General features: G+C 50.4%; 1 protein-coding gene across 1 annotated transcript in view; it reads right to left on the bottom strand.

Annotated features, from left to right (window-relative positions):
- Positions 1–13,056, bottom strand: part of SGK2 (SGK2, serine/threonine kinase 2) — an 18,119-nt gene extending 5,063 nt beyond the window's left edge. Inside the window, exons 1-12 of the mRNA XM_023750891.1 lie at positions 12,388–13,056; positions 11,252–11,317; positions 10,698–10,747; positions 10,046–10,103; positions 9,402–9,485; positions 8,451–8,582; positions 7,293–7,405; positions 7,000–7,036; positions 5,879–5,965; positions 4,596–4,691; positions 3,214–3,369; positions 1,133–1,222 (exon numbers count right to left, since the gene is read on the bottom strand). Coding sequence (XP_023606659.1) covers positions 1,133–1,222; positions 3,214–3,369; positions 4,596–4,691; positions 5,879–5,965; positions 7,000–7,036; positions 7,293–7,405; positions 8,451–8,582; positions 9,402–9,485; positions 10,046–10,103; positions 10,698–10,747; positions 11,252–11,293 — 945 coding nt within the window. The 5' untranslated portion in view covers positions 11,294–11,317; positions 12,388–13,056. The remainder of the gene's footprint in view (positions 1–1,132; positions 1,223–3,213; positions 3,370–4,595; positions 4,692–5,878; positions 5,966–6,999; positions 7,037–7,292; positions 7,406–8,450; positions 8,583–9,401; positions 9,486–10,045; positions 10,104–10,697; positions 10,748–11,251; positions 11,318–12,387) is intronic.
- Positions 13,057–25,481: the final 12,425 nt, after the last annotated feature.

Below are 25,481 nucleotides of genomic sequence, written 5' to 3'. Positions count from 1 at the left end.
ACTGCTCAGATGAAGGGGATTTGACATTGCTTGACCCTTACAGGTGGCCAAGAGAACTCCAGTGTCCACCTCAAATGGGGTTCCTTTTTTTTCATACTAGCACTGCTAATTAACATTTAAAAACTAACCACCTTCACTGTAAATCAAAGAAATAAAAGTTAAAACAATGCTAGATGCCATTTTATACTTAACATATTTGCAAAGTTAAAAGCAACCTCACATGCTGTAGAGAGTGAGATGAGAATTCTCCCACAGCCTCTACTGGTCGGAAATAGATTGCCCTTCCTAACACACAGCGAGGGCAGTATGAATCAAGAACCTACAAACATTCACAGTCTTTGACTTGGTCACTCCCCATCTGGTATCCATCACAAGGAAATAATCAGAATTCTGGACAACGATAGACACTTAAAGATGTTCATCAGTACATTGTGATAAATAAAAAGTTGTAATAACCTAATGTTCACCATTAGGAGCCTAGTTGAATAAATTATATCACCAGCATAGGGTTGAAATAGTATGAGCTACTTAAAATGGTCCTTACAAAGTTTTATATGACTTGGGGAAATAATGGCATAGTATTTAGCAAAGAAAAGGGGGTATGGAGGAGAAATATATGTATGTATAAAATATGACCTATGTAAACACACACACACACACACAGAAAAACAACTGGAAGGAAACATGCCAGCTATGGTTTCTCTTGGGTAGTGAGCTAATAAGCTTTTTCTTCCTGCTGCTTTAAACTTCTCTGTTTTGCATACTTTCTACAATGATTACATGCCATTTTACTTATCAGGGGAAAAGCGAACCATGGGGGGGAAATGTCTTTTCCCCCCGCTGGGTGTGCTACATGACACAGAGCACTGTAAAAACTGCAAAGGCCTGTGCAATGAGCGTTACCGGTGCTATAAATAAAGGCGCAGAAGCATGGCTCATCACACAGAGCTGAACTGGCGGTCAGGACTTTTGGGTTCTAGACCAGTGTCTGCCTCTAACTTACTATGTGGCCTTGGACAAACCATGGAGCCTCCTGGACCCTTGGTTTTTCCATCCGTAGAGAGTTGGCCAGATACCTTCCAAACTGCCCCCAGCCCTAGCAGCGAGAGTCTGGAACTCGGTGACCTCTTACCACGTTTGGGTTGAAGGGTGGGGTCAGCCTCTTGTGGTACAAGTCATCCCAGTTTATGGGGCTGAAGAATACGTGGTTCTTGATCTCAGTCTGCAGAAAGAAGGTGCTGGTCAGAAGCAGCCCTCTCCATGGGTTTTCCCTTCCTCACCCCACATGGCCCTGAGCTCCAACTCTATTGGCAGCTGGCTATCAAGCCCTAAAACCCTTGCTGAGAAAGTAACTTGTACCTCTGGCTGGTTTCCTGGAACAAAAGAGCGAGCATTCTGCAGCCTGACACTCCCTTTCTGGATCACCAGGAACCCAACCCCTTTCCCCCATGACATCTGTTTATTCCACATCTACTTACTGAACACCTACTCTGTGCCAGCACCAGTAGGCTTTGAAGGTATGTCATTGAACAAGACAGCAGACCCTGCCCTCGGGGTTCCCAGGGAATCTCGGGGACCCCACCCCACTCTGCCTTAGTGCATTTTGACTCTTTCAGAATGCAAACCAGAGAAATGAATTCACTATGAAAGGTTTAGAAAGGAAATCCCCAAGAAAAGCTGCAGGTTCCCAGAGACCCAGAATTTAGGACTCAGCCTTAGGCGTGTTTCACCACTTCTTTCCTCCAAACCAATGTCAGTACCAACTTTCTCCTGTCCCAGCAGGACCCCCTCTCTATCTGTTTCTCAAAGAATGATTCTCCAGCCACTGTATCAGAATAGTACCTCTGGGCTTGTTAAAAAGCCAGATCCAAAATAGCCAAGATACCCAAAAAATTGGTAGCACTGGTTGCCTCTAAATTAAGGAACTGGGTAGCTGGAGGGATTTTTCTGAATATTCTTTGAATTTTGATCGATGTGAATGTAGATATTTTTTAAAATCATACATATTTTTTAAGATGCAAATTTCCACCTGGAAGGAGAGGACCAATCTTCATGAAAGTCACATTCTTGAAGCTGTCCAGGGGTGGGTAGGCAAACGCCCTGAATGTTGTTACACTTCACAGTATCTGACATGTAGGGCTGTCTGTAAAAACACTTAAAAAGCACTGACTGTGTGCTAAGCGTTAGCCTAAGTGCTCTGCATATCTTAATCCATTTGACTTTTGTAGCAGCTTCAAGCTAGGTGCTGTTGTTACAGATGGGGAAACTGAGGCTCACAGAAGTTGAGTGTAAGTGGTGGAGGAGGGATCTGAACCCAGGCAGCCTGTCTCCTAGGCCACGCATCTCAACCACGATGCTGGAAGAGAAAACAAAGTTCCAGGGAGAAGAGTAGTGTGGGCTTCCTTCTATAAATCCAGATGATCTTTGGTTGCGTAGAGAATGTAAGATTATTTTTTAAATGCTACTTTAGTGAAAAACATATAAACTTGTTAAGGGTAAGGACTGCGACTTATTGATCTCTATATCCTGAGTGCCTAGCCTGGGCAGTGGCAGGGAGGAAGTGCTCAGATATCTGTGAAAAGCCGGTCCAGTCCACTCTGCACAGAAGCCAGAGGAATTTATTAAAACTTAAATTGGGTCCTACCACACCCCTCCTCAAAACACCCTAAAGCATACCACTCACTCTCCTCCTCGTTCCCACCACGGGACTTTCGCACATGCTGCTGCTCTGTGTCTGGGATGCATCCTCCCAGCTCTGCATAAGTGGTTCCTTCTCTTCCTTCAAGTCTCAGCTTAATTGTCCCCTCCTCAGGGAGGCCCTCCCTGACTATAGCAGTGTGAATTCACCCCCTCTCATTATTTTCTATCTTAACTCATTGTTCATTTGTTTCCTGATACTTGTCATACTCTGTAATAATTGTATATAATGTTTGTTGTCTGCCCTCCCCCCCCCCAAAAAAAAAAAAACTTAATAAGGGCAGAGACCCAGTCTATTGAATCCCTAGCATCGAGTTCCATGTCTGGCACATAGTAGGTGCTCAGTAAATATTGGTTGACTAGAACTAGACTGAAGGGAGTAATCAAGCAGCAGCAGCTGTGAATATCCAAATGAACGAATTGGCAGTGCTTGGTCTCACAGACAGCTGGATGCCTGTCCCTGTGCTGAGCTGCCTCTGCAGGAAGGGGCCAGGGTGCCTCTGGCAAGTCACCTACAAAGTCTGCTTTGGAGCCCAGCCGCTGCCTCTGGTCCTTGTGGAGAAGGGCTTGCAGGAGGTCACAGGCAGCCACCGTCCGGCCCACGGGGATCTGTAGTGGCTGGTGCAGAATGTTCTCATACATCTGGGAGATGTCTCGGCTGTAGAAGGGTGGCTGGAGAGAGAGGGAGAGAGCTGCAGGATCATCCATGTTCAAGTGGACACAGGTCTCAGAGAGACATGGAGCAAAGCTGGGTCACTGGAAGGGTTCAGCCAGACCACGTCTTGTACAATGGCTCACAGGGCAGACTGGAGAGGGACAGAGAGACCTGGGCTTCCAGCACAGTGGAGAGGGCTGCTGGGAAGGCTGAGGAGTCTCTCTTCACGGGTGTAAGGCTTGTGGGCCTCCTGGAGCATCCCCTATCCCACCTCTCCGAATCTGGCTTGTGCACCAACTTTGCACTTTGCAGAGTTCACGCTCTCCCCTTATCATCATTTCATCCCAGCTTCACAACCATCCTTAGAAACAGGTAGTAATTGTTCAGATGAGAAGACAAGGCTCAAAGAGATTGAAGCCTGTGGCATAGCTAGGAAGAGAGCCAGGCCCCAACCATATCCAGAGCCCACCTTTCCTGATGCTCTTCCTCCCACCTCCTCTGCCAGCTCTTCCTTCTCCAGACTCCACGGAGCCTGCTCGTCATATCCACGAAGCTGCCCAGAGTGAAGCCTGGCCTGGGGCGACTGCACTGCCTCCATCCAAGCAGGCAGCCTAGATCGGGTCAGGGCTGGTCCCACAACCTACCAGCACTGAGACCTTTCTGGGCTCAGTTTCCCTTTCCACTAATTAAACGAAGAACAATTCCATTTCCTGCAGCCACCCTCCAAAGGCTGTTTTGAGGCACAAGAGGAGTAACATAAGAGACAGTGTATTATAAAGTGCTGAACTGACAGTATTGAAAAATCACATATAATCCTTGTAATATTCACTTTGGTGTCATTTTCTTTTTTATCCTCACCTGAGTACTTTTTCCATTAATTTTTTTTTTAGAGAGAATGGAAGGGAGGGAAGGAGGGAGACAGGAAGGGAGGAAAACAGGGGAGAGGAGAGAGAGAGAGGAACATCAGTGTGAGAGAGACACATGGATTGGTTGCCTCCAGAGTGGGGATCAAATGTGCAACCCAGGTATGTGCCCTTGACCCGGAATCGAACTGAGACCCTTCGGTCCGCAGGCCAGTGCTCTAACCATTAAGACAAACCGGCCAGGGCTGGCGTCATCTTTTTTAGCTTGGAGTGGCCTGTTCAGTTCCTTGAGGAGCCTGAGCAGGTGACGTAAGGGAGAGACCCACCCCCATCTCTCCCCAGAGCCAGATGTCCCTTGCAGACAGCTGCACCCCACTCACCAGGCCATGCAGCATCTCGTAGAGGACGGCGCCCAGACACCACCAGTCCACCGCCCGATCATAAGGCTCTTTACGAAGCACTTCTGGAGCCAAGTACTGTTGAGGGGAAACACACTTATCTGAAAGACCCTCAGCCTCAGTCTCCCCATCTGTAAACAAGGCACTTGGAGAAAAAGATCGTGGAAGAGATGACATGTTGGGGCCACATGTCTCCTACACGAGCCATATCCCCTGCTCCCTGCCCCTGGCAACGTCCAGGGAAAGGATGGCTGGGCTGTCGGGCTTTGGGAGGCCAGCTCTGTCCAGCAGACATCCTGCCACACACAAACACAGACAATGGCTCCTGCTCAGAGGATCATCTGTCCATCGGCTACTCTAAAACCAAACTGAGGAGGCCCAGCTGAGATCTGAAACCCAGACTTTCAAGCATAGGGAGAAAAATGGAGCAGCTAAAGTCCTGCCCCATGCCAGGTCCTACAGCCTCAGCCCCACAACCCCACCCAGACATCTGTCCAAGCAACTAGTGACCCTTCTGTCCAAAGTTTAAGGGAAGGTTTGAACCCTAGGGCTGCATAGAGGCCTTGGCTGGACAGACAGACGTGTGAATTACTGCTGGTACACATACATTTTACGCCCCCAGGCTCTTTGTGGCTGAAAGAGGGCAGAAGTAAAGTGCTTCCTTCACACTTGCAAGCCCTGATCTTAATTGTCAGGCTAGGCCCTCCTGTTGCACATGGACTTCACCCTGTAGGACAGTGCTGTCCAGGACCACAGCCACTGTCCACACGCGGCTATCAAACACTTAAAGTGTGGCTGAGATGGCCCATCAGTGTAGAATACACACTGATTTCAAAGATTTAGAAAAAAATAAAATATCTCAACATGATGGTATGTTGAAATGACAATATTTTATATATATATATATATATATATATATATATCGTTAATTTAAATATATTATTAAAATCAATTTCACTTGTTTGTTTTTTACTTTTTAAACATGGCTGCTGGAAAATTTTAATTGCCTATTTGGTTTGCATTTCTGTTTCTATTTCTATTGGACATCACTGTGGCAGAGTCCTCAGCAGCTGGCGGGGGCCCAGCAGCCCCCAGAGCTGATGCCCCCATTATGCAGATGAGGAAACCAAGGCTGAGTGCACAAGCAGCTCAGGAGAAGTGCTTGGGTGGAAGGAGTGAGCCCCTTTAGCTGTCACCTGTCACCTCTAATCAGGAGCTGTGGCCTCAACCACCCAGCCTGCCTTCTCTTCGGAGTTTTAGCTCACCTCGGGGGTGCCACAGAATGTGGACGTGGTCTCCTCCGGCTCTACACCTTCCTTGCAGAGGCCAAAATCTGTCAGGACCACGTGTCCCTGCAGAGGAGGGAAGTCAGGGACAGGAGAGTGGTCTAAGATAATGGTATGGCCAGGACTAACCCCAATGCCCAATGCCCACCCCCCAGGGCAGCACCTCTGGGGTCTGATGCCCCTACACAGGCTGAGGTTTTACTCAGCGACCCAGGGCTTCTGGACTGGGAGCTGCACAGGGGGCAAGGTGGGGAGATGGCATTCCACTGTCTGCCCAGCTCATCACAGACTCAGACCCATGCCCTGTTACACTGGCAGCTCTAGAATGTCCTGGCTGGAGAGGCCCGGTGGCAGAAGTCCCTTGACAGCGGGCTGGGGCCCAGAAAGCAGCCACACCTTGTGCAGCTGGGCAGGTGGGTGGCTGGTGGAGGTCGTGGAGTGAGTGGATACTGCGGGACTCTGCCCAAATCTCCCCTTTGGGAGCTGTCATGCCCATCCCCCCACCCGTGCTGGGACACTGCCCTCACCCAAAGTTATGCCCCTCTTAGGGGCAATCCCACCCAATGACTGACTGATGCAGGGGCACAAATGCCCAGCCTCCTTGCCTCAGTTTGGAACAGGTCCAAAGAGCCATTCCATCTGGGGTCGTCCCTGCCCTATAAGATCATCTGAGGCCTCACTTCCAACCACAAGGAGGAGGTGAGCTTCCTCCTCTGCCCAATCCTGCCTTTCACCCCCTTAAAGGGAGATCTCTTGAGAGTGGCCCCTGATAACCTGCACCCAATGCTTCATCTCAGGGTCTGTTTCCAGGGAACCCAATCTAAGACATGGAGGGACTACAAAATCCACAGGCCTCCACCTGGCCCCACCTCTGCCCTCTATAGACCTCCTGAATACACATGTGCACACCCCCATACGTATATACATGGTCTTGTGTGCACATGATGCACATATATACAGATGTACACATATATGGGTATGTGCACACCTATATTTGAATGCATCTCTACACAATGCATGCACACCCATACACATACATGTGGGTACACAACATTCATGTGCAACCATGCACATACACACAGGTGCACACACACACAAACCTGGCAGTCCAAGAGAATGTTCTCTGGTTTCAGGTCCCTGCATAAAATGAAAAAAGCACGCTGTGACGACTCAGCCACTGAGTGAGGACAGTTGGGGGCCTGGCGGGAGGACTATTCATGGAGGCTCACAGAGGTGCCCAGGGAAGTCCGGGGGGGTTGGGCACTTGATCCTAGAAAGGAGGAGGCTCTCACCCTACCCCCTGGGGGCATTTTCCTCAGACAAAGGACCAGTTCACTGGCATTTCATCAGGATTTAGGGGCCACACAACCCCTGAGCCACAGGCAGGCCTCACCTGTAGATGATGTTGAGGGAGTGCAGGTAGCCAATGGCACTGGCCACCTCGGCGGCGTAGAACCGGGCACGGGGCTCCAGGAACCTGCGCTCCCGCTGCAGGTGGAAGAAGAGCTGGAGGAGGAGGACACTGTGAGAGGGTTTCCTGGGGGGCTCCAGCTGCTGGAGTGCAGGGGGGGCAGTGGCCCAAGTCACCCCTCTCCGAACAGCAATGTACTCGGACAACAAAGGGCATGTCTGCCCCCACCCCATACAGCAGTTGTGGGTGTCCATAGGGTCAGCAGGAGAGATTAATTCACATGGATTGAGCACCTACTATGTTCCAAGCCCCAAGCCAGAACCTTTCACATCTCTTATTTAATCCTAATGACCGCCTTCAAAGTATCAAATATGACGCTAGTTTCACCTAAGAGGAGTCTGGGACGGGTCAGAGCTGTCAGGTGACTTGCCAAGGTCACATAGCTTGCAATTGGCAGAGCTGGGATTTGAAACTGGGTGGTTCGAAGATAGGTTTTTCCTCCAACCCAGGTGAGAAGATTATCACGGCCAAGTCAAACTCAGCCCAGGATAGACCTGCCTGTGGGCCAATTGCTTTGACGTGTTTTGCTAGCATGGAAAATCTTCCAACTCCATCAGGGGACTTAGGGATGCAGGACAAAAACTTCCCTCTCAGCATCAGGCCAAAGGCATGAGGTCATAGAGCTTAAATCTGGGGTCACTGAGGGGGCCTCACTAAGAGAGCCAGAGTGAAGTCCAGGAAGGAACTCAGCTCATGCAGCTGTGCTGCTAGGTCACCAGGGGGCCTCAGGTCTCCATTTACCACAGTGACAGGCCACCCCCACAAGTGGCCTCTGTTGTAAACGGGGGCATTGCAAATCTTGACCACAGAGCTCCTGTAACATTGACCTTCCCAGGTGAGTCGGGCAGCTTTGCAGGGGGAAGTCAATACAGATCCACATTCCAGTCCTGGCTCTGCCAGGTATGGGCTGGTGGCCTTGAGCAAGTGATTAGCTCCTGAGCCTCGTTTCCTCCCCTACAAAATGGGTCTGTTGTATGGATGATGTGAGATCATTCCAGAACCTGGCACACAGGGGGTATGTGGGATGGACAGCTCCCAGCTAAGAGCTGGCCCAGGGGAGCCCCCTGCAGCCCCACCTACCTCTCCTCCATTGACGTAGTCGAGCACAAAGTAGAGTTTCTCGGGGGTCTGGAAGGAGTAGCGCAGGCCCACGAGGAAGGGGTGCCGCACGTTCTTCAGAAGCACGTTGCGCTCTGCCATGATGTGGTTCTGCTGTGGGGTCACAGACAGGGGCCGTGTCACCGCCCACCGCTCGCTGGTGGGGCTCCCATGCCCTTCCTCAGACACCCCTGTGGCTCCTTATTGCCAGGCCCGGCTCCTTGCCTAGTACTCAGGGGTCTGCGTGGTCAGTCTCATCCCCAGTCAGTTCACATGGGTGCAGCTCCAGCCCCCAGACCAGGGGCGATAAACAAAGAATATATGATTACTGCATCCTTTGCTCGTGCTATTTCCCCTGCCTGGGCACCCTCTTTTCAGACCATAGAACCCTACCTTCAAGGCCAGCTGCAAGGCTACCTCCCTCAGGAAGACCTCCCCTACCCACCCTCATGATGTCCTTGTTAATGTTAATTCCCTCTCCCGGGTGCTCTGATTTTATATCCAACCCTCTATGGACCTGCTCTCTCCAACTGGGGTTGGAGTTACCAGTCAAGAGACTTTAATCAGCTAAAGCATCTGGAACTCCAGGATGGCTGTGGCTGGGAGGGCCTTTGGAGAGTAAGAGGTGTGACCCCACTCTGCACAGATGGGGTGGCGGGCACCCAGGCAGGGCAAGGACTGTCCACTGTGAGGCCAAGATTTCATCAGAGGGAGGCACAGGGCTGGGACTGGCTCCTCCTGCAGCCTGTGGCTGACGTGGTTGGCCTGCCTTCCCCGAGAATGATAAGCATCCTGGCACCAGCTGGCCCCCTGCTCAGACCCCCTCTGCACCCAGCCCATGGACCCTTCACAGTCGGGACCCATCTGGGGAAGCCTCCCGAGCCAGGGAGTCGAGGAAGAGGAGAGGAGATGCTTATGCCTGAGCTCGGGTACCTCTTTGTGCTTTAAGATGAACTTTTTCTGCAGCACCTTCACTGCATAAAACATCCCGTCGGACTTGCGTTTGGCCAGGAGGACCTGGACGGAAGCAGAAATTCAAGGTCCCGCAGGTGACCACTCCTCTGATGGCCCCAGCGCCCGCCCTGCACCCTTGGACCTGCAGGTTGTGAGCTCCCTCCTTGCACATGCAGGTGATAGGCACGGGTGACCACTCCTCTGGTGGCCCCAGCGCCCGCCCTGCATCCTTGGACCTGCAGGTTGTGAGCTCCCTCTTTGCACATGCAGGTGATAGGCACGGGTGACCACTCCTCTGATGGCCCCAGCGCCGGCCCTGCATCCTTGGACCTGCAGGTTGTGAGCTCCCTCCTTGCACATGCAGGTGATAGGCACGGGTGACCACTCCTCTGGTGGCCCCAGCGCCCGCCCTGCATCCTTGGACCTGCAGGTTGTGAGCTCCCTCCTTGCACATGCAGGTGATAGGCACGGGTGACCACTCCTCTGATGGCCCCAGCGCCGGCCCTGCACCCTTGGACCTGCAGGTTGTGAGCTCCCTCTTTGCACATGCAGGTGACAGGCACGGGGTGGAGGAGGCTGGAGAAGGGGAGACGGAGGCTTCCCACCTTCACCATGTTACTCACCTTCCCATAGTTGCCTTTGCCAATGACTTTGAGGAAGTCGAAGTCGGTGGGCCGGGCACTGGGGGAGAGGGAAGAACACGGGTCAGCATTTGCAAGATTGTGAAACTCCATCCTGAGATCAAGTCCAGACTTCGTTTTCACTTTGAAGGTGGGGAATACAGGGAACTTTCCTACAGCCCAGCCTCCTCACCACTGAAGAATGACATGTTCTCCCAGCCACGAGGGGCTTGTAAGACTGGCCCTGCACCTGGGGATCTCACGATCAGGTAAACAGCAGGTAAGGTGGGGAGAAACCCAGACACAACTGCATAGAGGTGAGGGAGCCGGCTCAAAGCCTGAGAAGGGCCTGAAGGGCAGGGAGCTGCTAATAATGCAGACTTTGGGGCACATTCCAGGCCCAGGGCTCAGCATGGGCAGAGGCTGGGGAACTTAGGAGGGGGGAGTAAAGCTGGGAGCTGGTCCGGGGCCCAGGTCACAGAGGGTCTTGAAGGTAGACCAGAGAGCTTGGATTTTACTCTGGGAGCTGGTCCGGGGCCCAGGTCACAGAGGGTCTTGAAGGTAGACCAGAGAGCTTGGTTTTTACTCCCAAGGCTAGGGGAGCCCGGCCTGAGGGGAGCCAGGGAGGAAAGTTGCCTTAGAGACCAGAACTCACTTTGGGTTGGCTGAAGGCCCCAGGTTGATGTTCCCATTGGCCCTTGAAGGCTAAAGACATTTACAGAAAGAAGAGATTAATATCAACAGGTTCCTACTCCTTGGCTCCCTATTCTCTGGGCCCCAGGCCCTGATCCATTCTACTAGGCTACCGGCTTGCTTCCTTCCTTCCTTCCTTCTACCCTCCTCCCCACCCCACTCCCCCATCCACCATCTCATCTGCTTCTCACAACCACCTTGGGAGGCTGCTGTCATGCCAGTTGTGCGGGTGAGAAAACTGAGGCCCAGAGAGCGCTGTCCAAGGACTTACTACAGGCTGTTCCTCGGGCCAATCCCATGATTTTCCCACCCCATTTACTTCGTGAAGCCTTTGCCCAAGTCTCTTCTCTGTTTATCCTGCAAATGGCTCACTTCTGTGAGCTCAGAGTGACCCCTGTCGACCCCCGGTCCTGTCTGGGATGACCCACCTTCCCATCGGGTGCTGGCGTAGATTTCCTGAGCCATGTAAGGAAGTGAGCCCCCTGCTGGTGGGCAGGGGAACCAAGACCCACTCACCTGTGGACTGGAAGTCCCCGCCGGGCTGGCACTAGAGTCCATTCTGTAACAGTGATAGGGTGGGTGCTGGGGACACAAGGAGGAGCTGGCATGAGAGAGCTGGTTGGGGAGTTAGCTTCACCTGTCTAGAGCTTCAAGCACCGCTGCCCTCACCACCCCTCCCCAACCCCGTCCATGCACCTGCCACAGCCTGAGCTTTGGCAGCAACCCCTGCCTGGGCAGGAAAGGATACCCACTGGACCCAGCCTCTCCAATCAAACATCTCAGGAGGGAAGGAAGGAGAATGGTCAGGATGGCTCCTCCCAGGCTGAGTCTGTTTCAAGGACAGCCACGGTAGCAAGATCCCTGTGAGCCAGGGCAGCTCCAGAAGTCCAGGATGGCTAGGCCTGGGGGGACTCTGGCAGAACATAAAAAGTTTGCACCCCTCCCCCCATTTCACAGATGGGAAGCCTGAGGCCTAGAAAGGGACTTGCTAGGATTGCACAGCTTGTGAGGGGCAGGCTGGGCTCCCCAGGCTCCCATACAAGCATGTTGTAACCCTGAATTCCTGTAGAGAGCCCCTGAAAGGGCGCTGCCCTGGGGGCCTTGGACTGACGCCATGGAGAGTCCCCAGACTGGCCAGTGTCTAGTTGAGATTAAACAGATCAGCTGGTCTAGGCCCAGGGAAAGGAGGGAGCACCGTGTCTTCCCTGCCCCACCCTGCAGGCTGGAGGAGGCTAGCATATCTAGGCCCTGACTCAGGATGTCCAGGGCCCCACAGCCCCACCCCTGGTTGGAAGGCCAAGGCCAAGAGCTGATATCTCATCTGACGTCCCAGTTGCTTGCGGGAACTGCTGGGTACTGTGCATCCCAAGACCACAGCCTTGGTTCTTTGTGGGGACCGGGCTGCAGCCTGGCCTCTCTGGGTAGACACTGCCCATCCTTTCAAGGGGGCACCTGGCACACCCCCCATGGCCTTCTTGGGAGCTGAGAAAGTGACCACGGGGGAAGGGAGGGAGTCCCCCAGCTCTGTGGAGCCCTGAGAAAGCGAGCTGCAGAACTGCCCATAGGGAGCACAGCCTGTGCCCCAGGCCTATGCTCCTGTGATGCTGCCACACCCTCTCCTGCATGGCCCTGTCCTCCCCGGCCCCACATACCTGCACCGGCCTGAGGAGAGGCCTTTGAGAGAACCAGCAGTTGGAGCCGGAGGATGGGCAATGGACAACACAGCCTCTCTCTGTTCTCCCAACAAGGGCTGAAGTGTCTGTGCCTGGCGCCGGCCTGGCCCCAGCTCGGAACTCCCGGCAGCATCAGCACCGAGGGGACCGTTGATGTCATGCAGGACCCGGCGGAGCTAAAGATGGGATGGGAAACCTCTGTTCCCTGGGGACATCGGCTCCCCCTGGGGATGGGCAACAGCTGCAGGAGAGCCCTGGAGACTCCGGGCTTGTTAGAACATGTGGGTGTGGGTCAGCATGTGTGTGTGCGTGTGCAGGTGTTTCACGTATAGATGTGCTTCAGCCTGTGTGTCTGTCTGGTGTGTCTGTGTGTCCCTGTATGGCAAAGAATTGTGTCAGTGTGTGAGTCCATGCAGATGGCTGCCTGTGCTCTGTTATGAATGTGTGGCATGGTGACCTTGTCTGTATAATTTTTCTGTGTGTCTGTGCAACTCTGACTGTATGTTCTCAGTGTGCATGTGTGTGCGCCTCTGTGCAGTGAGTCAACGTGTCAGTGTGTATCTATGTGTTAATGTGCTTGTGTGTATGCATGTGAGTCATGTGTGGGTGTCTACATGTGTGAGTCTGCAGATGAGTATAGGTATCTATTGATACATGTGCATGACAGTGTAACCGCATGTGTGTATGTAGGTTATTGTATGTCTGCATTCACATTGGTGCATGTTGGTAAATCTCGTGTGTGTGTGTGTGTGTGTGTGTGTGTAGGTGCCTGTTGTAAGATATGCTCCCTGTGGTATACCCAGGCCTGATGGAAACCATCTGAGACTGAAGATGAGGTCCCAGGACCTCCACCATGGCAGCTGAGAGCCCTTCGCGCCTCCCCAAGAACCTGAGAGGAACCTGAAACCCAGGTGTCTGGCTCATCCAGCTGGCCTTGGTCTTTGAATGCCAAGTCCTTGGCCATTGGGGCCTTTCCCTGCTGGCCCCTCCAGGACTCTGGCCTGCAGTCCCAGGATAGGGCTGGTTGGCCCACTGCTCTGCGACTATGTAAGAGGCAGGAACATGGTCCCAGCCAGCACTTGGCTCATGAAGTTCTTGTTCCTGGTGTGATAATTAGGTACTCATGGGTCTCTCCTCTCCCCCGGAGCTCATGAGGGATGTTCTAGGGAACGCAGGAGTTGACATGGCCTGACACAGCCCCTGTTCTTCTGGAACTCTCTGTGTGGCTGCCACATGCCACACCCAGACCTTTGCAATTCACCACAGTGGAGGAATTTATGGAGCTGGGGCCAAGGGGGTTGGTCAGGGAGGGACCTGAGCCTAGTGGCCCCAGGGGTTCTCTGCGGGCTCTGAGAGCAGGGCACTGGAGGTGTCAGCTAAGGAAACCCGAGTGAACGACATCAGAGCCTCCCATCTTCCAACAAAATAAAAATGTTGAACCAATACACAGACGGGCAGGGTGTCATGTTGACAAAACACGTAGCAGAACAAGGACATTTCTTTTCAATAACAAGCCCCTGATTGGCCCTCCAGTCAGCAGCACTGTTTAGAACAGGGAAGCGATGGCAGTGATAATAATAACCTAAATGTTCCACCACAAGGCGCTTCGGAATATTGCTGGCTGTAATAGCTCCCTTTTGACCTCACATCCCCATCCAGGTGCTGTCCATTTCGCTGTTCCCCTTTTCAGTTCAACTCCTTGAAAGAACGGTGTGGACTCAGCCTCCATTCCTTTTTCTGTTATCTCTTGAACCCATCACAAAGAAGCTCTCATCCCAATACGGCACCGAAACAGTGATGGATCCTCCGTCCTCCTCTGGCTCAGCTTCTCGGGAGGATCTGACACACCCACTCCTCTCACTTGGCTTCAGGAGCTACTGGATGCCCGCCCACCTCACTGACTGCTCTTCCTCCACCTCTTCGGCTTGATTCGCCTCCTCTTTTTACCTTTAACACTGGCCTGTCCCAGGGCTCAGCCCTTGGACCTCTGTCTACACTTGTTCCTAGGTGAGCTCAAGCACTTTCATGGCTTTGAGTACCAAGTGTACTCAATAATTCCCAAATGTATCTCCCTGGTTCTGATTCTCTCCTGAATTCTGGATTGAAATAGCTAACGGCTTCCTCAACCCTTCACTGTTTAGATGTCCAGAGGCACCTCAGACTCAACACGTCTGAAACCAGTCTGGACTCACTTTCCTTCCACTCTTCCCTGGCACTACCACCTACTCAAAAGTTCAAGCCGGCAACTTGGAATTCATTCTAAAAAGCTGGCACCTTACCCCACCTCCACTCCTCCAAGAAATCCCACGAGGCTCGAACCCCTGAGTGCAACCAGAAACCCACTGCTGCAACCACCCTGCATGGATCACTGCAATAGCTGCCCTACCGATTCTCTATTTCTTTTCTTTTTTTAAGTTTTTTTTTAAATTTTTTATTTTTGGTTGTTAATCCTTACCCGAGGATATTTTTCCATTGATTTTTAAGGAAAGTGGAAGAGAGAGGGAAAGACAGAGAGAAACATCGATGTGAGAGAAACACATCGATTGGTTGCCTCCTGTACCAGCCCTGACCAGGGCTCCGGGCCAGGGAGGAGCCTGCAACCAAGGTACGTGCCCTTGACCAGAATCGAATCCAGGACCCTTTGGTCTGCAGGCCGACGTTCTATCCACTGAGCCAAACCGGCTAGGGCTGATTCTCTATTTCTATCTTTACCCAGTACAAGCTCCCACCAAAAGCCAGAGTGACTCTTTAACAATGTAAATCAGATCATGTGACTTTGTTGCTCAAAACTCCAGTGACTTCCATCACTTGGAGGATCAAAATCCAAAGTCTTTACACTGGTCTACGACATTCCCCTGCCCCGGCTTCTGCCTCCCTGCCCGCCCATCTCCACTGTTCTCCTCTCACAACACGCCAGCCTCTGGCTTTCTGGCTGTTCCTCAGACACACAGCGTGTCCCCTGGCCTCCTGCCCCTCGCACTTCCTCTGCCTAGAATGCTCGTCTGCAGAGCTGCCTTCCGCTAACCTCACAGGGTCTCTGCTCACGTGTGGCCTCTCAGGCCTCTTCTGATTCCTGGTGACCGCTTGTCCTGGCTTGTCTGGGACTTCCAGGTTCCCAGGATGTGGGACTTTCAGTGCTAAAACCAGTACAGCCCTGGGCAAACCAGGATGGTTGCTCTACAAAGCCAGTCCCGCTCACTCCCTCTGCACTTTCCTGCGCTATCTTTTACTTCGGAACACTTATCACTCTTTGACACCTTCACACGCAGTGTCTTGTTTGTTTTCTATCTCGAATGAGAACATTGGCTCCAGGAGGGCAAAGACTCTCTTGTTCACTGTGGACTGCAGCACCGGGAACGGGGCCTGGACGGCAGTCGGTGCTCCCTACATATTTGACTAATGAATCAAGGAATGAGTTGATAAGATAAATTACAGGACACATATAAAATGGAATATTACCCAAAAGCAAACAAAACTGAATACAAGCCTATGTGCATGGAAGCAGAAACATATAGTGTCAAGCGAAACAAACAAACCAGATTTCAAAATGGTAGGTGTACCAGGGGTACTGTCTTTGTACAGAACAAAAAGACAGGTGGGGTGGGCGCATGGACATTTGTGTAGAGCCACAGAGAAAAGTCTGAGGGCCACGACCCAAGGTGACAGTGGGTTAGCTTATTTCTTATCCTGTAGCACTGTATAGTCTCTAAGTCCTGGTGGGAACTTCGACATGCCCATTGCACACCCTCTCCTTCCCCCATCACCTTGACCGTAAACCCCACATCTGAGCAGTTCTCTGCTCCTAAGGCTTCGGGCTCCCTTCTCTGCAGCTTGACCTGACTCTGTTCCCACAACGCCATGGGTTAGGAACTATCATCGTCCCTGTTTGAAGGAGGAGGACGCTGAGGCTCGGGGAGGTGAAGTGACTTGATCAGGCCACATAGCTAGTAAGTGATGTAACTGAGACGTGAACCCAGGCAGTCTGACCCCAAGGCCCGGAATTTCAGGAAGGAGTTAGGAATTTAGAAAAGGGAGGCATGAAGTTAGTGGGAAGGAAGTGAGAATGTACATTGGTTAGTTAGGAAGGAACACAACTAGGTGGCTGAGAGGTAGAGAGAGAGTGGAGAGGAAAGGAGGCAAAGGAGGGAGGGATAGGGGGAAAGGAGTTAAGAAAAAAATAGGAAAGAAGGAAGCAAGGGAGGGAGGGAGAGGAGAGTTAGGAAGAAAAGAGGGAATTAGGAAGAAGGGTGTTAGGAAGGAAAGTAAGTAGGTAGTTAGGAAGGAAGTTGGCTAGGTAACTAGTTAGTCGGTTTGGCAGACCAGCAGGCTGGCAGGCAGGTGTCCTGCCCACAGCTGAGCCTCTCACCTGAAAATGCTGGGTCCCAGCTCAGGTCCTGGGGAGCAGCCCCGAGCACAGCTCTGCCCTCCCGTCTCTCTGCATGGTCCCCCAATCCTGAATCGCCGGAAGAACCTTCCCAGTCAGGGGTGACCTGTCATCCACTCACTCAAACTGCGAACCAGCTCAAGTTCAACCTCCCAGCTAGGCCAGCTGAGAGCTGGCCACAGGGCCCTGTTACTAATTAACCACGGGCCCTGAATCACCATGCTGGCTGCACCCAGTGGCTCCTCAAAGGCCCTGCCCTGGGGAACCTCTGAACTTTTAAAAGCTACTGCACAACTTGTGTGACCTTGGGCAGGCGACTTCAGCTCCCTGAGCCTCACGCATATTGGTGGTGATGGTGTGAATCCTGCCTCACGGAGGGTCTCTGAAGTCCCTCTCAACACTGTCCCAGTTCTAGTGTCTGAAATCTCCCCTCCCCTCCCCTCCCGAGTTCAGCGCATATGCTGACTCTCCCACACAGCCTTCCCTGACTCCATCAGCTGAATCACGTTCCCTTTTAGAGCCTGGGGAGCTGACCACCCAAAAGTCTTGTTGCACACAACTCTCCCCTCCGCCAGTCCCTGATAGGACCACCAGCCTGTGTGATCAGCCCTGTAGTGGACACCTCCGGCGGGGGGCGGGGGGGGCGAGGGCAGCTCATGCCCACCTGAGCCAGCCTCATGCCTGACACCTCTGGCACGCTCTTGTGTTGAGCCAAAGCCTGCTGTCCAGAGCTCTCCTGTGCTGGCGCTGTCCGGGCATCCACGTGGGAGAACTACAGCTGGCTGAGACCCAGGCCCCGCTCTGCCCTTCGGAGACCTAAGTCCCAGGAACCAGGGCTCAGCTCTCACCAGCTCCCAGGGAGGGAAGGCTTTCCCTGGTTGATCTGAAGGTGCCCAGGCTGACGGTTCTAACTCAGGGCAAGGACAGGGCCTGGCCTGCTGGACAGGTAAGAACAGCTCCACCCGGTGACCCCTCCTCAGTCTGACTGCCAGGATGCTTTCTCCAATTGCGTGTCATTATAATGTCAACCACTTCCAGTCCTGGTAGCGCTTTAAAAGCTGGCAGCTCTCACAGTTCCCCAGAGGAGCCCCGTGTGCCCCACTCCCCGCCTCCACCAACATACCCATCAGCATGTGACTGGCCTCCCCGAAAGGGGCGGTGGCTGGCCCAAGTGCACCAAGCAAATCAGGGCAGAGCCCCAGTCCTGCCCCTTTCTGGAGCTGTCCTGTTCCTGCTCCACCACGCCCCTCCTCCCTGCACTTCCAAAGCCAGTTTTTAAAACCCTACATAACAGTATTGGGTACAAATGTTATTATCTGGTAAGGGTCTAATATCCAAGATTTACAGGGGACTCATACATCTCAACAAAAGGAAGATAAACAACCCAATCAAAAATGAGCAAAGGACCTAAATAGACACTTTTAGAAAGTGGACATACAGAAAGCTAAGAGACATATGAAAACATGCTCAAAGTCACTAATCATCCGAGAGATGCAAATCAAAACGACAATAGGTACTATCTCACACCTGTCAGAATAGCTGTTATCAACAAATCGACAAATGACAAGTGCCGGCGAGGATGGAGAGAAAAGGGAACCCTCGTGCACTGCTGGTGGGCATGCAGACTGGTGCAGCCACTGTGGAAAACAGTATGGAGTTTCCTCAAAAAACTAAAAATGGAACTCCCATTTGACCCAGTGATCCCACTTCTAGGAATATATCCCAAGAAATCAGAAACACCAATCAGAAAAGACATATACACCCTTTTGTTCATAGCAGCACAAGTTACAATAGCTAAGATTTGGAAACAGGCTAAGTGCCCATCAGCAGAAGAGTGGATTAAAAAACTGTGGTACATCTACACAATGGAATACTACGCTGCTGTAAAAAAGAAGGAATTCTTACCATTTACAACAGCATGGATGGAACTAAAGAGCATTATGCTAAGCGAAATAAGCCAGTCAGAGAAAGATAAATATCACATGATCAGCAGGTGCGAGCGGCAGCTGCTGGCTCTTGCACCTATTGCTGGTGACGCCCCACTCGCACCTGCTGCTGGCTCCGGCCCCAATTGATCCGTGCTGTATGTGGGAGTGGTGGTGGCTGGAACGGGGCTTTCAGCAGACAGGGGACTGGGGGCCGCGGTGGGAGGGGCAGGGCAGGGACGCAAAGGATGGGCCGAGACCCGCCCCTGTGCCCACCACAGCCTCACAGCGCACAGTTCCTTTCAAGGTGCACGAATTCGTGCATTGGGCCCCTAGTGTGTGTGCGTGTGTGTGTCTGCCATCTTAGTTGGCAGTTAATTTGCATATCGCCCTGATTAGCCAACGAAAAGGGTAGCAGTCATACGCTAATTACCATGTTTGTCTTTTATTAGATTAGATATATATATGCCTAAGTGACTGAATGACTGAACGACTGGTCTCTATAATGCACACTGACCACCAGGGGGCAGATTATCAACGCAGGAGCTGCCCCCTGGTGGTCAGTGCGCTCCCACAGCAGGAGTGCCGCTCAGCTGACCCATGGGCGCCAGATGCATGGCTCACGGCTGGCCACCTCGGCCTGGAGACCACAGTAGAGCAGCAGCGAGCCTACCAGGCAGTGATGGCTGGCGCAGTGGGGCCAGGATGAGCAGGAGCAGCAGGCGGCGTTGGAGTGCTGGTTTTGGCCCGATCCCCGCAGGCTATGCCAAGGAACCCCACCGGTGCACAAATCTATGCAACAGGCCTCTACTATACATATAATTCCCTCTTAAGCTCTCTGGTACAGCTGAAAATATCCTCTTAAAATAATATCTAGGTTTCAGTTTGTTTGAGTATTTTTCACCCTTCGGTTCTCACCTGGAGAGTTGCTCAGTTGTCAACGTGGCCCTTCCTTCCCATTACTCTGGAAATTCCCTTTGTCTTTGTCCTTGATGCATGTTCTGTTTCTTGGATCCTATTTTCCTCTTTATTATTATTACTTTATTTTATTTATTTATATTTTAAAAATATGTTTTTATTTAAACATATTTTAGAGAGAGAAAGGGAGAGGGAGAGAGAAACTTCAATTGGCTGCCTCCTGCACACCCCCTATTGGGGATCAAGCCCGAAACCCCGGGCATATGCTCTGACTGGGAATTGAACCCATGACCTTTCAGTGTACGAGACCACACTCCAACCAACTGAACCACACTGGCCAGGGCTAGGAGTTCTTTATATATTCTGGATATTAAACCCTTGTCAGATATACAATTTGCAACTATTTCCTCTCATTCTGTAGGTTGTCTTTTGACCTTCTTGATAATGTCCATGATGCACAAAATTTTGATGAAGTTCAACTAATCTATTTTTTCTTTTGTTGTTTGTGTTTTTGGTGTCACATCAAGAATTCATTGTCAATTTCAAGGTCATAAAGACTTATCTCTGTGTTTTCTTCTAAGTGTTTTACGGTTTTAGCTTTTATATTTAGGTAGTCAATCAATTTTGAGTTCATTTTGTATATGGTGTAAGGAAGGCATTGAACTTCATTTTTTTCAACTTTTTTTTACATGGGGAGATCCAGTTGTCGCAGCACCATTTCTTGAAGAAACTGTCTTTCCCCACTGAATGGACTACACTCTTATCTAAAATCAATTGTCCATAGATATATAGGTTTATTTCTGGACTCTCAATTCTATTCAATTGGTCTTTATGTCTGTCCACATGCCAGTATCAGACTATTTGATTACTTTATCTTTGTAATAAGTTTTGAAATCAGGAAGATTGAGTCCTCCAACTTTGTTCTTTTTCAAGATTGTTTTGGTTTTGGGAAATCCCTTGCAATTCCACATAAATTTGAGGATCAGCTTTTCTATTCCTGCAAAAAAAAGCCATTGGTATTTTGATAAGGTTTGCATTGACTCTGTAGATCACTTTGGGTAGTATTGACATCTTAACAATATTAAGTCTTCCTACCCGTGAACATGGGTGTCTCTCCATTTATTTAGGTCTTCTTTCATTTCTTTCAGCAATGTTTTATAGGTTTCAGTATATGTTTTTCATCTCCTTGTTTAAATTTATTCCAGTGTATTTTATTTTTATAGATGCTATTATAAGTGGAATTGCTTTTTTAATCTCTTTTTTAGATTGTTTGTTGCAGGTATATAGAAACATAAGTAATTTTTTTGTGTTGATCTTATACCCTACCACTGTACTTAATTTTTTTACTAGTTCTAGCAGCTTTCTTTTGGATTCTTTATTTATAAAATCATGTCATCTATGACTAGAGATAGTTGTTACTTCTTCCTTTCAAATGTGGGCACTTTTAATTTATTTTTCTTATCTAATTGCTCTGGCTAGAACTTCCAGTCCAATACTGAATAGCAGAGATGAAGGTGGGCTTCCTTGTCTTGCTCCTGATCTTGGGTAGAAAGCTTTCAGTATTTTACCATTGAATATAATGTCAACTATGGGGTTTTTGTGTTTATTTTTTTATAAGCTGTTCTTAGTTTTCTGACTGTTTTTATTGTGAAGTGGTGTTGATTTTGTCAAATGACTTTTTCTGCATCAATTGAGATGATCAGGTGTTTTCCCCCTCTCATTCTAGTAATGTGGTGCATAAAGTAGATTTATTTTCATATGTTGAACTATCCTTGTATTCCTGGGATATTCCTCTTTTTTTACTTAATCTCTCATTTTGATGGAGCACATCCTCCAATGGCTTTCTGAGGAAAGGTGCAGAAGAGGTAAAAGTTTGTAACCTGGCTATATACAGGGTGTCCCAAAAAGTGTATACACACTTTAATAACTGATAGCTCAATTTTGAAAATAAAATGTATTTTAATAAACACTACCTTTATAATTATTCAAAGTGTGTGTATACATTGTGGGGGAACATCCTATATTCTGGGCAATCTTCTCAACTTTATCTTTCACCTTGTGTTCAATTATTTTATCTCTGCAATAACATTTTAAATTTCCCAAAGTCCTTTCTTGTCTTTTAATGTTTCTTTTCCTTTTATAGCAGCCATGGCTGGTTTCAAATTTAGCTTTTTAATATATATTTTATTGATTTTATATATATATATATATATATATGTATATATATATATATATATATATACATAAATTGATTGAAAGGAGAGGGAGAGAAAGAAACATTAATGATGAGAGATAATCATTGATCAGCCGCCTCCTGCACGCCCTCCACTGGGGATGGAGCCCACAACCTGGCATATGCTCTGACCAGGAATTGAACCTGTGACCCCCTGGTTCATAGGTCAATGTTCAACCACTGAACCATGCTGGTTAGGTGAGGATTTAGTTTTTGACAAGTGGAAAAATAAACTCTTCTACTGTGATAGTTAAGAAAGGAAGGATGGATGTAGGTGGAAGGAGACTGGCACATGAGGTGGCAGAAAGGTGGGGGTATTCCTTTGATGACTTCTATTTTCTCTGTGACAGAGATGGAGAAGACATCTCTTGAGATAACAGGGAAGGCAATGGGGTAGGAGGTAAAAGAGAAGTCAAAGCTAACGACCTCAGGAACCCAGCTGCTTCCTGGGCAGCCCTGAGGGTTTACACCAGAGCCAGGGACTATCAGTCAAGCGTGGCCACCAATCTGCTCAGTCAGCTAAGTTCCTGGTCAAGGTGTGGAGAAGACAGCTCCATGGCTGACATTCTTCTAGCCAAGTGGTATGGAAGAGCAGCAGGTCAAAGGAATTAAGGATATTGACAAGAAAGGGGTTGATGTGATTGAACGTGGCATTTCTGCTACTTTCTTATCTGCTCACATAGTCTCTGGGAACCTTAACAAATTCTAACTGTTCAGCTTGATATTTCCCCATCTGAACGTTTCATGTTGTTTTTTTAAACTGAAGTCTTTATTGAATTTTCTGCCCTTACCATTCACAGGTTGTCAAGGATCAGGCCTTTTCACATTGTTCTCCGAGGGTCCCATTGTTTATATTTCTCCATGTAGACAGTATACCCATTTATCTTTATTCTTTGTTTCTTATCTTTAAAAGGGAATAAAAATCAGATTAGTTAGGACCCCTACCAGCAGAGAGAATGCTTTATTCTCTGCAGTAATGACAGGGTATTATTGATATTCTCTTTCTGTTTTCTGGGTATTTCACCATGAAAATAGAACAAATTCTGAGTGCATATTGTTCAGTTGTTCAAGTTTATTTGTTTCAATAGATGGATGAAGCACACCACATTTTGTTTGTAACTTTTTCCTCCCTCATGAGTCAAGAGTCACTTTATCTTAAGCCAGAAGATTCTCTTAAAGAACACACACATGTGTGCACACATGCACACAAACACGCGTGCGCGCACACACACAGCAAATACAAAAACCTAACTCCACCAAAGTGCATGTGAATGAAAGTGCAAACAAGTTTCATTTTCAAACTCTGGGATCATTCTTTCTGTTTCAGAAGCCAAACAGAAAGGTCCTCCCTGGCCTAGGCCAGAGCTGGGCGAGGCTGCCGGGCCAAAGTGTAAGTGGTACCTCAGCTGGAGAGCCGGGCAGAGGTCACATGGCACTGGGCACCGGTGCCAACTCCCTCCCCTCACTGCCCTCCCAGGTCAAGGTGCGATGATCTCATTTGGGGTCAGGATGGGGGTGAAAGGGAGGTAGGGTGGACAGGAGGCAGATTTCTTTCTCCTTTTTTGTGATTTGGTTTCTTTCCAAAGAGTTGGACATTGGTGCAGAAAGTGCTGAGGCCTCAAAGTTCGGAGGCCTGGGGGCCCTTTTCTTTGAGGCCCTTGGTTCATCCTGCCTTTCTGGTAGGCAGGTGTTAAGAGTGTGGTTAGTAAATCCACATGGCAAAGCCATCCCAGTCCCACTCAACTGTGCGTACTTGCTGCCTTCTCCTCACACCACAAAGCCAGTGAGCATCTCTCAGTCTCACAGGCGAAGGCCAAGGAACTGGTGAGTTTTGCCACCACTCAAGCAACCAAGATAGAGAGGCTCTTGGCCAATGGGGATACCAATGCGACCTCTGTAAACCCAACCCTCAGGCCTGCCTGCTTTCCCCCCTGGGAGGTGGTGCTCAGAGCCGCCTCTTAGGGCTGGAAGGGAAGGAGCATGTCAGTCCTGTGGGAGCTCAGCTGGGGGGCTGAATGGCTGCCCGAGCAAAGCTGTCTGGTCCCTTGTGAGAGGGTCCCCTACTGGGCAGGGACAGCAAATCACCTGAACTTTGGGTTTCTCTCTTCTATGGGAAAGATAAAGCTTCATATTGTAACAGGAATAGCCCTTGACATTTTCCCAACACTGAGCCTCACATCACCCTGTCAAACACTTCTGAGAGTGCCCTACACACACACACACACACACACACACACACCCCTCCCATGGCTGGCAGAGCAGTCTGGGGAAGGCCCAGCTCAGCCCCTGCTCCCCATCTCCCCATGGGGCCTGCTCTCAGGCTTCAGGTTTGGCAGTGGCTCAGTGGAGGCTAGGCCCCCACTTGGACAGAAAGGTCAAAGTCCCAGACTCCCAGCAGGCCCCCCACTGCAACACTGATGGAGAGGGGTAAGAAAGGCTTAAGGGACTCAGAGAGCTCAAAGATAGAATTCACTTTCCCAACTTCCAACTTCAAGTCCTCTTTGTAAAACCCAAGAGCAGGGCATGTGAGGGACAGGCTGAGGTGATGTTACAGGGTGTGTGTGTGTGTACTAGAGAGAGTGCTACTTGCCCATGACAGGAGGCCTGGCACGCACGCTCCCCTGACTCCCGCCATGGGCAACACCTTGGCTGAGACCCATGGCTGCCAGCTTTGGGAGCCACAATACCTGGTGGAGCTGCCCCTCTGACCAAAGATTGTCTGACGTACTCTTGGGCTGGCCTTGGCTACCTAGCCATTCAGGCTGCCTCCTCCCATACCTGACACACTGAGAGTGTATGGGGAACACCCATGGAACCTTAACCCCTGCTGCAGAGGTGAAATGCTCTGACTACCCGCTCTGCTGGAAACAGGTCTAGGCGTGGAACACTAAGACTGCCAAGTGGTCCAGAGTTGGACACGTTTAAGAAGGCATTTTGGCTCAGAATCCCTCACTTCTGGGTAAAATGGAGAACAGCAGCCCACACTCCCATTGGATCCTATGAAAACATGTGTCTGAGGCGCACCCACTTAAAGGGAGGAACCAGTGAGGTCTGGCTGTGCCAGGGTGGGGGCACTGACCAGAAAACTGAGCAGCAGAATGACGGCGGCAAAACCAAAAGACAGGGGGGGAGGTGCCTTTTGAGTAAATATGTTTGTGGCAGGGTCACTTCTTGGTAGGAGGAAAGGAGACAAGGAAAGAAAAGCACAGAGAGGTGCCGAAAGGGCCTCTCGCTCCACCAGACTGTTCTTAATTGCAAACAACAAGACCCTGTGGTGACAAAACAAGTTGGCTAGAGAAGTGGGCTGCCATAGGCAGGGTACCCCCAACCCACTCCATCAGTAATGCTCCCCCAGCAATGTCACACCCTCACTGGTATGCCTGGTGGCAGATGAGTTCCAGGACTTGGGGGCTAAGATTCCATCCTCCCCGGGGCTCCTCTGCTCCCATGTACCTTGAAGGAAGCAGCCCTGGAGAGAAGAGCAACCACCCCTGGTCAGATGCAGAGCATAGTGGGGGCACAGGTGGGATATGAGGAACTCAGGTCAGGAAGGAAGCATCAGGTGCAGAGGGAGGCCCGGCTGGGGTTGGAGGAGGGCCCAGCCCTGAGCCAG

Source organism: Myotis lucifugus, unplaced genomic scaffold (genome assembly GCF_000147115.1).
Source record: "Myotis lucifugus unplaced genomic scaffold, Myoluc2.0 scaffold_16, whole genome shotgun sequence".
Taxonomy (NCBI): domain Eukaryota; kingdom Metazoa; phylum Chordata; class Mammalia; order Chiroptera; family Vespertilionidae; genus Myotis; species Myotis lucifugus.
Note: the sequence above shows the minus strand (reverse complement) of the source record. Positions and strands in the feature narration are given on the sequence as shown.